This window comes from Saimiri boliviensis, chromosome 5 (assembly GCF_048565385.1).
Source record: "Saimiri boliviensis isolate mSaiBol1 chromosome 5, mSaiBol1.pri, whole genome shotgun sequence".
Classification (NCBI taxonomy): Eukaryota; Metazoa; Chordata; class Mammalia; order Primates; family Cebidae; genus Saimiri; species Saimiri boliviensis.
In genome coordinates, this window is record NC_133453.1 from 32,680,652 (window position 1) to 32,694,289 (window position 13,638).

Genomic DNA, 13,638 nt, shown 5'->3' on the forward strand with positions numbered 1-13,638 from the left:
CTGAGTTCTGGCTCCAATTCTACCATGACATGACCACAGATAATTTAGTTAAGCTCTTTGTACTCAATTTTCTCTTCTACTAAATACAGGCAATGGATTAGTTCAGTATTTCTCAAATTATATTCCATGGAGCATTACCAGAGTCTTTCGTGTTAGTAAAAGGAGGGCCACAGCTAGGCCAGCTTTGTGGGATATGGAAAAGCGCCCCTCCAGGAGAACACAGCTCAGTAAACTCACAGCTTAGCAAGAGGATGTAGCAAGATAGAGAAAGATGCCCTTTCTTGTGGTTCATGAGTGGTGATCCAGGCTGGATCTCATCTTCTGCATTCCCACGGCCCATACATCCTGTGTAGCACTGAACAGCTGCCCTGTCTGTAGTCAAATAGCTTTGAGAAGTGGCTGAGTTAAGCAGGCTTTCTTGGGTATGAGATGTCTCAGGGTTGTGGTTTTTTTTTTTTAAATGGAGTCTCACTCTGTCACCCAGGTTGGAGTGCAGTGGCAACCTCCGCCTCCCAGGTTAAAGCGATTCTCCTGCCTCAGCCTCCCGAGTAGCTGGGACTACAGGCACATGCCACCACATCTGGCTAATTTCTTGTATTTTTAGTAGAGACTGGGTTTCACCATGTTAGCCAGGATGGTCTCGATCTCCTGACCTCATGATCCGCCTGCCTCGGCCTTCCAAAGTGCTGGGATTACAGGCATGAGCCACTGTGCTCAGCCGATGTCTCAGTTTTAATATGCAAACATGCTGTACTTTGAATCTCCAAGAAAAGAAAGTGGTTTGTGGCATATATCTTTTTTTTTTTTTTTTTCTTTTTTTTGAGACGGAGTTTCGCTCTTGTTACCCAGGCTGGAGTGCAATGGCGCGTTATCGGCTCACCGCAAGCTCCGCCTCCTGGGTTCAGGCAATTCTCCTGCCTCAGCCTCCTGAGTAGCTGGGATTACAGGCACGCGCCACCATGCCCAGCTAATTTTTTGTATTTTTAGTAGAGACGGGGTTTCACCATGTTGACCAGGTTGGTCTCGATCTCTCGACCTTGTGATCCACCCGCCTCGGCCTCCCAAAGTGCTGGGATTACAGGCTTGAGCCACCGCGCCCGGCCCTTGTGGCATATATCTTATTGGACCTCAGAAAATCTTTTTTGTGAGACTAGTGTTCCTTCGAACACAAGTTGAGAAAAACTGAATTAGATTATCTTTATTAGTCCTTGTTATTCTATGATTATGTTCTCTCAAGTTTCATTCTGGTGCATTTTCCTCCTTTTTATAAAAATAAAGTCCTCACTACCACCACCATAATTCCATGTCATCTCCAAATTGTTATCTATGGTTAAAAATTCCCTTTGCGCCATTACTTTATTGCCAGGGGCTATTTTTGTGGGGGCATACCAGAACACTCTCTCTCAAGATTAGGCAAACCTGAACAACATTCAAGAACTTTGTTTTTAAGAGGTGGCTGTCACCAGCATAACAAGAGTCATATTATGTTCAAATCTATACTGAGGACACTTAATGTCCAAATCAAATGAAATATGTGTTTACTTATAAATGTACGTGTGTAAATAGCAGATCTGGTTATTATTAGTTTGTAGCTAATCATAATGTGATTTTACCGTTTTCTCCACCTCCTCCTGAATGTGAGGTAGGGGCGGAGGCCTGTTTCCTCTTGGATTCCTCCTTCTCATCTCTCTTGAATCATGTAGACTGCAGGGTTGTGAAGAAAGAGTCAGTTCACAAACTGCAGCACAATCACAGTTACAGAGTTGAGTTCTTATAGCTTCAACTATTCTGTTCTTAAGCTACAAGAGCTATGAAAAGAAATTCATTCATGTAAATAGAATGAATATCATTAATAAATAGTATTTGGTAAAATACTAATAGTAATACTAATGTGAATGGAGCGGTATCACGGAAAGGAGTTCCAGCCCAAACCATTCATTTTTAAAAACAGCGTTTTGAGCTCATCCATCTGCACCCGACTATGAGCTGAACTTTTCTTTACATCAGAAATGGCACTCAGGCTTTCTGTGTTTTTCTTTTGGAGACGGAGTCTCACTCTGTCGCCGAGGCTGGAGTGCAATGGCACAATCTCGGTTTACTGCAGCCTCCACCTCCTGGGTTCAAGCAATTCTCCTGCCTCACCCTCCCGAGTAGCTGGGATTACAGGCATGCGCCACCCTGACTGGCTAATTTTTTGTATTTTTTAGCAGAGACGGGGTTTTACCATGCTGGCCAGGCTGGTCTCGAACTCCTGACCTTGTGATCCATCTGCCTCAAACTCCCAAAGTGCTGGGATTACAGGCGTGAGCCACCATGCCTGGCCCTTTTTAAGTTTTTCATAATTTGGTTGGCAAAAAGTAGGATGGTAGCTCTTAGCTCTTAGTTGGGACATAGTCAGTGTTTACATATAATTCATGTAATATTTATATTAACAAAAAATAAAGTTTCTCTCACATAAACTTTATCACCTAAGAATATCATTAGCTTTTGTTCCTAAGTGACTTTTTTTTAACATTTTTTTATTTTTATTTTTTTTGAGACGGGGTTTCGCTATTTACCCAGGCTGGAGTGCAATGGCACGATCTCAGCTCACCGCAACCTCTGCCTCCTGGGTTCAAGCAATTCTCCTGCCTCAGCCTCCCTAGTAGCTGGGACTACAGGCACACGCCACCATGCCCAGCTAATTTTTGTATTTTTAGTAGAGACTGGGTTTCACCATGTTGACCAGGATGATCTCGATCTCTTGACCTCGTGATCCACCCGCCTCGGCCTCCCAAAGTGCTGGGATTACAGGCTTGAGCCACCGCGCCCGGCCAACATTTTCTTTTTTTAATTAGAGTTGAGTTTGAGAATACAATCCTCATACCAGTATGGAGGGTCATTTAGAACTTAGGAAATCGCTGGGTGCAGTGGCTCACGCCTGTAATCCCAGCACTTTGGGAGGCTGAGGCTGTTGGATCACCTGAGGTTGGGAGTTCCAGACCAGGCTGACTAACATGGAGAAACCCTATCTCTAAAAAAATAATAATAAAATAAAAAATAACAATAATTAAAAAATAAAAAATAAATTTAAAAGAACTTAGGAAATCAGTGGGGATACAGTGCTCTCTTTTGCAAATATAATATCCCATACCAAATTTTGAGTTCTCTCAAAAATTCCCTCACCAATTGTTAGTAGTGGCTGATTCTCAAAAACAAGCGCATGTGTTCAGCCTTGCTGACAAAAATGGCTGAACGTGGTGGAGATTTGTTCATGTACACAGGCAGCAGCCATAGCTATGTGCACCGTATGCCTACTGCTAGTAATAGCTTGTGAAGGCAGCGCCTTTGGCATTATTGAAACTAGCTCTGTTTTTGTTTTTTATAATTTCAGTTTATGAATACTGATAGCAGTGGCTGCTTTTCCATTTATCTCACTGCTTTTACTTTCTCTGTAAAAGATTTTTTTCTTTTTTTCGAGCTTAAGTACCACCTGAAGAGAGAAGCCTTTTAAGGCCTGGGAGACTGGCCAGTGCCCTCTGTCCCTCTGTTCACCTACTAAAAGGTAGCATTGTTAACCTAATTCAGCAGGACTCTGACTCCATATAAACACTGCTCAATTGAGCCAGAAAGACTAATTGAATTGTACAATACATCATTTTTTAGCAACAGTTTCAAGTGGGTTGTACTTCATTTCCCAAAACACCATCAGTCTTTTCCTCATTTTAAGATATTTCAATATAGCAAATATTTAATCATGATAAATAAAATATTTAAACCCAATTCTTTCTTTCCCCACTGAACTGTGGGCTCTTATACCTAAAAACAGGGCCATGCTTGTTTAATTCTCCACTGAATGTCTAATGCCTGCTACTGTATCTGGCATGTATTTGTGTCTATTAATATGTGCCTCAAAAATAAAAGTGAGGATTATTTGTCTGTCACCTTGGAATACCTATTATTGCCAATCTGGTTAAATAGTTGAAGATTTTGGCTAATTTTAGGTACCTCTTTGTGACCTGGATTTTCAGATACTATAAACTTCTATAATTTTATAACTCTAATTCTGCAGGTAGGATCACACAACACAAGGTACCTCAAAAATAATTGCTTATAAAGAAAACAATTAGACTTTTATTTTTTAAATGATATATTTTTTCCCATTCCTATGAAGAACATAAACTTTGGTATAAGCTTTACAATATAAGAAAATGATCATATTGAATTTTATGTTTATGTATAAGAAATGTATAATCAACAGGGGTTTTTAGGTTTGTATCTGCCTGTTGTACTCTCCTCTGTCCTGCATTTGTTCACCAAGCGACTTTCAGTTTATCTTCTACAACCAGATCCATTGCCACCTGCTTTGCCAGCCCTCTCCCCACCAGGCTCCCAACCCTCTCTCCATCAGGAGAGTTGATTTCTTCCTCCTCTAAGCCACCAGTGGGCCCCATTCATACTTCATCCCTCTTTTGTAGCAGATGACAGGCTACACACTACATGTTATATGTGGTTTTGTTTTAAATATTTGTCTCATGCTAAGCAGTGTGCCACTTGAGGGTAGGAACTGTATCCTATATATCTTTATTAATATACTTCCAGCCTAGCATATGAAACATAGATTTTTAATTATCTTTTTAATAAGCAAAGTTTTTTGTTTGTTTGTTTTACTGTTGAGTTCTAACCTTGCTCCTAGAGAGGTTTTAATGGAAACGTTTTAGAGAGATTTTACCTTCCATAAATAGAAACTGAGCCAACTTTCTGTGTATTAGTAGCCAATCCACATCTCAGTATCAGTGATTGGTATGTAGAGATTCTGAAAAATTACCCTCACGTTATGCATTATTTAAGCCACTCCCTCTGTATCTCTGAGATATTGTGTTTCCATTTACTATTTATTTCTACTGATGACAATGACATTATAAAATGAACTTTCAGGCCAGGCACGGTGGCTCACACCTGTAATCCCAGCACTTTTGGAGGCCGAGGCGGGCAGATCACCTGAGGTCAGGAGTTCAAGACCAGCCTGACCAACATAGAGAAACCCCGTCTCTACTAAAAATACAAAATTAGCCAGGCATGGTGGTGCATGCCTGTAATCCCAGGTACCCCGGAGGCTGAGGCAGGAGAACTGCTTGAACCCAGGAGGTGGAGGTTGCAGTGACGCAAGATCGCGGCATTGCACTCCAGCCTGGGCAACTAGGGTGAAACTCTATCTCAAATAATAATAATAAAAATAAAGTAAAATAAAATAAACTTTCATAGTCTTGTGGATTACTACTCAAGGTGGATACAGAGTTGGATGGATATATTGGCTGGAGACAGCCCAAGTTCAAAGTTGTAATAAGAGCAAATTTTTTCTCTTCATTGAAGCAATGTATTTGAGCTGGTTTGCTCTTCAGTCAGATTATTCTGCAAATAATATCCTATTGAATTTTGTAATATGTACATGATTTACTTTTTTTTTTTTTTTTTTTTTTGAGACAGAGTCTCACTCTGTCACCTAGGCTGGAGTGCAGTGGCACGATTTTGGCTCACTGCAGCCTCTGCCTTCCGGGTTCAAGCAATTCTCTTGCCTCAGCCTCCCAAGTAGCTGGGATTACAGGCTTGTGCCACCACACCTGGCTAATTTCTGTATTTTTAGTAGAGATGGGGTTTTGCCATGTTGGCCAGGCTGGTCTTAAGCTCCGGACCTCAAGTGATCTTCCCACTTCAGCCTCCCAAAGTGCTGTGGTTACAGGCATGATCTACCACACTCGGCCTTGATCTACCTATTTTTTTAAAGTGGCTACTTTTTAAAAAGTGTTATGGAATATTCATCCTTATATATGCACATAAGAATTTATATTGTTTTTAAAAAATAGGTATTTGTGTTAAGACAGTCTTCTTGGCCGGGCGCAGTTGCTCACGCCTGTAATCCCAGCACTTTGGGAGGCCGAGGTAGGCGGATCACGAGGTCAAGAGATGGAGACCATCCTGCCCAACATGGTGAAACTCCGTCTCTACTAAAAATCCAAAAAAATTAGTCGGGCATGGTGGTATGCTCCTGTGGTCCCGGCTACTCGGGAGGCTGAGGAGGAAGAATCACTTGAACCCAGGAGGCAGAGGTTGCAATGAGCCGAGATCGTGCCACCGCACTCCAGCCTGGTGACAGAGCAGGACTCCATCTCAATTAAAAAAAAAAAAAAAAAAAAAAAAGACAGTCTTCTTAATTAATTCCTTTTTTAATTTTGAAATAATCATGGATCCACAGGAAATTGCATAGACAATTCAGAGAGGTTCTGTGTACCTTTCACACATTTTCCTCCCTTTACATCTTAAGCAATTAAGGTACAATATCAAAAACAAAAACAGCAAATTGGCATTGATATAATGGGTCGATATAATGGCACCGTACTTTGCCATTCTATCCCATTTCCAGTAATCGCCACTGCAATCAAGATACAGAATTAATAAATTCCTTCCTAGCTTACAGTTGAATGTCTGAAAGAGAGAGAAACCAAAAGTTACATTTAATTCAACTACAGACTTTTTCATTTGGCTGTGTTTAGAAAATAATCGTGTTCTTTTGATAGTTCAGCTATGGTTCCTAGTTTAAGCAGGTGTGGAGAGCCGGGTACTTCGCCAGGACTGACTGACCACACTTGTTTCGTAGGTGTCCAAGCAGGCCAAGGAGTTTCTGGAGTACGTGTACGAGGAGCCGCTCATCGACATCCAGCAGGAGAACGCCATGCTGTACCACCACGCAGAGCCACTGGCTGCTGTGCTGCGGCTGCGGCAGCGGCTGAAATCGCTCCGAGCCTATTTGTTCAGCTGCCGGGCAGCGGTGGCAGAGGATCTTCGCCGCAGGTAAGAGTCATAAATGTCAGACGGCTCCCGTTTGTTTTTCTTTCCGCCCCTGGAGGGTGGTTAGATGATCTCCAAAGGGCCTTTCCAGACTGCCTCTAATTCTGTGGCTCTCCCTCCACCTCTCCACTGCCAGTCTCTCTCTGGGCTCATCTTTTACTTTTTTTACTCCAACATTCGCCATTTGTTTGAGCCAAGCAAAATGAAAATAACATTCACCATTACTGAAGGCTTTCACCCATGGATCGAGTGCCCAGGATGGTGAACACTTGTCTTAACAATATGTTAATTTGAGATAATAATCATGGGAATATCTATATTGGTCACTTACGTAGTATTTTATACCTTTCCCAATTTCAATTCCTGTTTTTCATCAGCAAAAAAAAGCATGTTTAAAACAGTTCATAACTAAAAAACACATTTTCATTGTGAAATAAGTAAATGGTTATTCAAATTTTATTTTATATATGTATTATTATTATTTTTAAAGAATAGAGACAGAGTCTCATTCTGTTGCCCAGCTGGTCTTAAAATCCTAGACTCAAGCCTCCTGCCTCAGCCTCCAAAAGTGTTAGGATTACAGACATGAGCCACGATGTGGGCCTCAAATCTTATTTTCCATACAGAAACAAATACCCAAAGTTGGTCAGTGATGCAGGCAGTAGAGCTATAATTAAAATGCACAGGCCCAGGATTTTGCCTTTTATCTTACTGTCAGTGCAGGCTGCTTTCCCGTAGCTTAGTTAGCTCATAGTTCATAGAACACCAAGTCCAAAGCAGTCTCAGATCCTTAAAGTTGAGACTAAAATGTGCCTGCTCTCATAAAATTTCTTTTCTACACACAGATTTTATAGGCATTTAAAGTCTCACCCTTGGCATATACCAACTAGCTTATACTTGAAATAATTGTTTGTGGTATTCATACGTCTCTAAAAGTACCTTTTAGTTTTTGTGTTTTAATAGAAATGACCAGCAGCATACATTAGTCATGTTAAATGGTTTTGGAGATAAGCCTACCTGCATAAGAACCTTTAGAAAGTATTGAAGTGATAGAATTTGCAATTTGAGATCCAATTAGATCCAAAGAAACTGACATAACCCCAGGCATCTAAAAAGAACTAAATCTAGATAGTGAAGGATATATAATATCTAGACAAGCTCTCATAAAATGATAATGAAAAGACAGCTGCCATAAAGCAGAATACTTCTCAGTGGTAGTCATTCTACTACCTAGTTGTTTTTCAGAAAGCACCAGAAAGTGGTCAGGATTTATTCTTCTAAAGTCTAAGAAGATCTTTATTTTATAAGATCAGGGCTTTCCTTGGAAGGCAGTAGAATTATACATCTCAAACTAATTTACCAACTAAACCAGATACAAGATTTTTAATGTTCAAAGTATGTTCTGTTATTTTCAGTACCTTTTGGCATTGCTCAGAGCTTATTTTTCTTGTGCTTGTATTTCTAGACGATATTAAAATCTGTACATGGGAATCATGTTAGATACCTTTATGGTATAATGTTTTGCTTTGCTTAAAATATGCCAAATCAGGGCACGCATTTAGAAATTAAATAGAAGGTCCTCTCCTCATATGGATGACTAAGAATCCCTACTCTATTCCAGCAGTCTGGTGGTTTACCACCATGTACTGTGCCTTATGGCCAGACCACCAAGAAAGAAATGGGAATCCTAGAAACAAGGCACTCCCAAAGCTATGAGAATGAAGACAGCATTTTCCCCCTTAATTCTCCCATTTCCCTTCATTTTTCTTTCCTGGACTTGTTCATAACCATTATAAAGTACAATGCCTGGCACAAGGTAGCTATTCAGTAAGCACTGAATGGATAGATGGAGGGAGGGATGGATGTATAGTAATTGTGACTTTAGACCACTGAGCAAAGGCTAGTAGCCCAGCTTTGAGGAGGGAATCATCTTCAGAGTCTTCTTTTTCTTACCTGCCTATTTTTCACTTAGCATAGTATCTTACCCATCCAAAACACTCAAAAATAGTTGTTGAATGAATAAGCAAATGAATGAAAGAGCGGTCAAATCAGTTCAAAAACTTTAGTTGGTTCTGTTTCTGAGATAACTCTCAAATCTTTCCTCTCCTTTTCACTGCTGTTTTTGTTTTTTTGTTTTTTTTAAATAGAGACGGGGTTTCTCCATGTTGGTCAGGCTGGTCTCGAACTCCCGACCTCAGGTGATCCTCCCACCACAGCCTCCCAAAGTGCTGGGATTACAGGCATGCATCACTGCACCCAGCCTCCTTTTCACTTCTAATATGCTACCCTGATTGAGAATCTCAAGGCTATTGCAGTGTCCTTCTTCTAATTAGTCTAACATTTCTTTTCTCTTCAATCCAACTTTTGCATTAGATAAATTATTTAAAATAGAAGTATAGAATTCAAGATCTGCCCAAGTCTAGCCCAGTATATTTTTATACTCTCAAATACCCTATACTTTAGGTAAAAATTATTCCTTTGCTCTCAAGGCATTCTCTTGTGGGAATTAAATGACTTCACACAGCTGAAGTGCTTAAACCAGTGCTTGGACATAGTAAGCATGCAACAAATACTATTATTGTTATTATCACTTTCTTATCCTAGGCTGTTCTTATATCTGGCTTTAAAAGTAGTTGATAAAATATTCCACCTAAAAGCTACCCCCTGTTATTCTCTCTACTGGAATTAATCCTCTTCTGCTGCTGCTATGTCAAAAAAGGAGTGAGCAAGGGAGAGTGGGGTGGAAAGCGAGCTGGGCCCAGGCCTGCAGTTTCTGCTTATACATGCACACTTCTCCGTGTGATTGTTTTGTAAAATGGGTGGAGTATTCTCCCTGCAAGCCAACAATGAGACACTGATTCCTACAGAAACTGAGGAAGCACTGTTTTATTTTAAATTTTGTTATTTTGGATTTCCTCTCCTTACATGTTGTTAAAATATTGTTTAGGGTTACCATTTCTCTCCAACCTGAGGCAGAGAAAAGTGTGCTAGTAACAAGTAGTACTTCTACGACTTTTGAGGGAGGGGTAAGTTGAGGGGGCTGGTCTTGAATTTTTTCAAATCATTTTTATTAAAAAATTTAATTAAAATGTAATTTTAAAAAATTGTTTTCCTAGCCAGCAAATAACCAGGGATGACTTATTTTGAAATATGACTATTTAGTGAAATAATCTCCAAGAGTTTTGCTGAAGTGTTCATACTTCCTGCAGCCAGCTTGCACATCTTTTTTTTTTGAGACGGAATTTCGCTCTGTCACCCAGGCTGGAATGCAGTGGCGCAATCTCGGCTCACTGCAACCTCCGCCTCCCAGGTCCCAGCAATTCTCCTGCCTCAGCCTCATGAGTAGCTGGCATTACAGGCACATGCCACCACACCCGGCTAATTTTTGTATTTTTAGTAGAGACAGGGTTTCACTATGTTGGCCAGGCTAGTCTTGAACTCCTGACCTCAGGTGACCCACCTACCTTGGCCTTCCAAAGTGCTAAGATTACAGGTGTCAGTCACCATACCTGGCCAGCCACACTTTTTTTTTTTTGAGACAGAGTCTCGCTCTGTCGCCTAGGCTGGAGTGCAGTGGTGTGATCTCAGCTCACTGCAACCTCTGCCTCCCGGATAGCTGGCATTACAGGCATGCACCACCACACCCAGCTAATTTTTGTATTTGTAGTAGAGATGGGGTTTCTCCACGTTGCCCAGGCTGAATCTGACTTCTTAAAAACAAAGTTAGTCACCAGTACCTTTATATGTGATGAGTTTATCCAAAATCAATATTTAACGCTCCCTTTGTTTTACCTGTGGGAGCAGCAAAAGAAAACCTCCCTCATCTAAAGTGGAGGAGTTTAAACAATGAGGTGAACTTGTTGGACTTAACTAATCTTCTATATCCCTGATCGAAATTAAAAGAGGGAAGAGTTGATGGGGAAGCAAAAAAAGCAAGAGAATCCAGTTCTTATCTAGTAGTAAAAGGCATCTCTTCCTGCCTGGTTTTTACCTCGATGTGAGAGTGCTCATTAATCTCCAGCAAGTAGGCCCAACATGCCGAAGACCTGTCAGCACCATATAAACAGAATAAAGCAAACTGTTAATATTGCTGTCGTGAGAAAACTGAAAACAGACTGATTAATTGTATTGGCGCTCAACCGCCAGGGAGCCAGCTTTGGCCGTCGCCTTATTAGGGAAGTCACAGTTTGCTTTTAGGCCTTTCATGATGATGGCTGTCCGGTTTTCATCCTCACTGTTTTTGTTATTGTTGTTAAATGAACGCCTTGTTCTTGAACCCACACTGCACATCTTGACTGGCAGGGGTGATTCGTTTAGAAAAAGTCAGTGTCCTCCCTGAAGCCTTAATGTTTACAGTGCTGACAATTCACTGTTTCTGAGGACTCCCAGATGGCGGCCCTGCTGAATTAGTTCAGGATCTAGTTAACTTTTCATGAGAAGAATTATTTACAGTGTCTACACATGAAGGTGCATGAGGAACTCTGTGGAAAATCTGGGCATACATGGCAACATCAAGATACATGCGGATCGGCAGCTGTTAAGGAAATTTCTGGGAGGGACGTTAAGAATTGCTGGTAGGAGCATCAGCTCTTGCTGAACACAGAAACAGCAGGATGTGTCACAAACAGGCACAGTAGAATGTGTCGCCTCAAGGCCAAATTTGGCCAGCAGACATGTTTTGCTTGGCCTTACAGAGATGGCCCCAATAATTTATGAAATCGTGAAATAGTTGCCAACATTTAAAAAAGTCAGGAGTTTTCATGCACACACAAAGTGAAGCATTTTGGTTTCTCTTGGGAAATGAGTTCTGATGACACAGAGCTTCCCTCATTCTGTGTAGCAGAGATTAGCTTAGACACTGGAAGCTCCACTTTGCTATAACCTCTTCTGTTCTAGTTTGTCTCCCTAAACCCAGTGTCACTTGGTATATTACATATTGCTGCCCTGTTTTTCTCATTTCTAGTCCATTTAATTCATTTATGATAGTTCTCCGGGCCTAGGCATTTGAGGTTTTAACTCCAAAGCCATGTAATTAAATACTAAGACTAGAGTTTGCAGATGTCTCAGATACTAGATCCATAACTCGGTCAGGAAGTCCATCTCAAAGGATGCTGAACGTCTAGATTTACTTCTCTCAAAAGACAAACATGAAGAGGCTCGTAGAACTAGAAGAAATAACAGCAGGTGAACTTCAAAGGTCCTCAGAAGATGGGTGGAGGTGTCCTAGGGCTTGGGCTAGACATTACATCTCCCACAGGCAGCTGCAGTGCAGTGATTTGAGGGAGGGACCATTACCTGCAGCAGCAGCCTCACCACAAAGCTAAAGCTTAGAGTTGGGTCACCAAGCCTAGGTGGAGCAAACTGAGAAAAAATAATAAAATGAGGACACAAATGGAGGCAGTTTATTATAAACTCTGAGTTAAGTTGGACTGCCTGAGCTCAGAGCTCACTGCTGTCTCTGATAGCTCTCAGAGCCAGTTTTCTCACCTGGAGATAATACCACCTCACAAGGAAAGTATGAGGATTCAGGGAGTAATGCCCAGAACACAGTAAGCTCTCAGGAAATGTTAACTCTTATTTTCTTTTTGTTTTATTTTTATTTATTTATTTATTGTTGAGACAGAGTCTTACTCTGTCGGCCAGGCGGGAGTGCAGCGGCACGATCTCGACTCTACAACCTCCATCTCCCAGGCTCAAGCAATTCTCCTGCCTCAGCCTCATGAGTAGCTGGGATTATAAGCATGTCTACCACACCGGCTAATTTTTGTATTTTTAGTAAAAACAGGATTTCACCATGTTGGCCAGGCGGGTCTTGAACTATTGACCTCACATAATCTGCCCGCCTCAGCCTCCCAAAGTGCTGGGATTACAGGCGTGAGCCACCACGCCCAGCCTTAACTTTTATTTTAAGCAGATCACAATTCAGGAGGAGTTAGGAGGTGAACAGGAGAGAAGAGGCAAAAGGAAGATGAGCCTGGAGGCATCGAAGAGGCTGGGATTCAGGGAATTGCCACAACTTTCTGTGCAGAGCACACAGCATCAGTAGAAGTTATGAGATACGGACTCTGGCTCATCAGTAGTGATCCAGTGGGATCCTTCAGGGACCATGCCCTTAATTCCAACTCCCTGTTTCTAGCATGTTTAATTAATGTCATGCTCTCTAATTTTTTCACCTGTTCTCTCACTTTAAAAAAACAAAACAAAAAACACAAAAAAATGCTCCCCTGTTCATACTACCACCTAAGATCCCATCTTAAGCATTCCTTTTACTGTCAAAATTCTCAGAACTGCTTGGTGCAGTAATGCCAGGGCTTTGGGAGGCTGAGGTGGATGGATCACCTGAGGTTAGGAGTTCAAGACCACCCTGATCAACATGGAGAAACCCAGTCTCTACTAAAAACACAAAATTAGCTGGGCATAGTGGTACATGCCTGTAGTACCAGCTACTCGGGAGACTGAGGAGGAGAATCGCTTGAACGCAAGAGGCAGAGGTTGTAGTGAGCCAAGATCGTGCCATTGCACTCCAGCCTGGGCAACAAGAACAAAACTGTCTCAAAAAAAAAAATTTTTAGAGCTGTCTTTATTTCCCTTTTGCCCACCCACTTCTGACATGGTCCATTGCAGCCTGACTATGGATTGCTCTCTTCTCTGACCCCTTGACTTCCTGAGGCCCTTGTTTCTTTGGCCTCCTGGGCATTGTTGGTCGCCCTTTCTTCTAGACCTCCTTCTCCCTGTCGTTCTCTGCACTCTGTCCTGTCCGGGTCTTCCCCTTCTTCTTGCCCTCACTGCCTCCACATCCTCCTCTAGCTCCTT

The 13,638-nt window shown here is 41.6% G+C and overlaps 1 protein-coding gene across 1 annotated transcript in view; it reads left to right on the forward strand.

The window, feature by feature from the left end:
- PLEKHM3 (pleckstrin homology domain containing M3) overlaps positions 1-13,638 on the forward strand; it is a 209,493-nt gene that overhangs the window by 90,136 nt on the left and 105,719 nt on the right. The window contains exon 5 of the mRNA XM_003925603.4: positions 6,635-6,828. Coding sequence (XP_003925652.2) covers positions 6,635-6,828 — 194 coding nt within the window. The remainder of the gene's footprint in view (positions 1-6,634; positions 6,829-13,638) is intronic.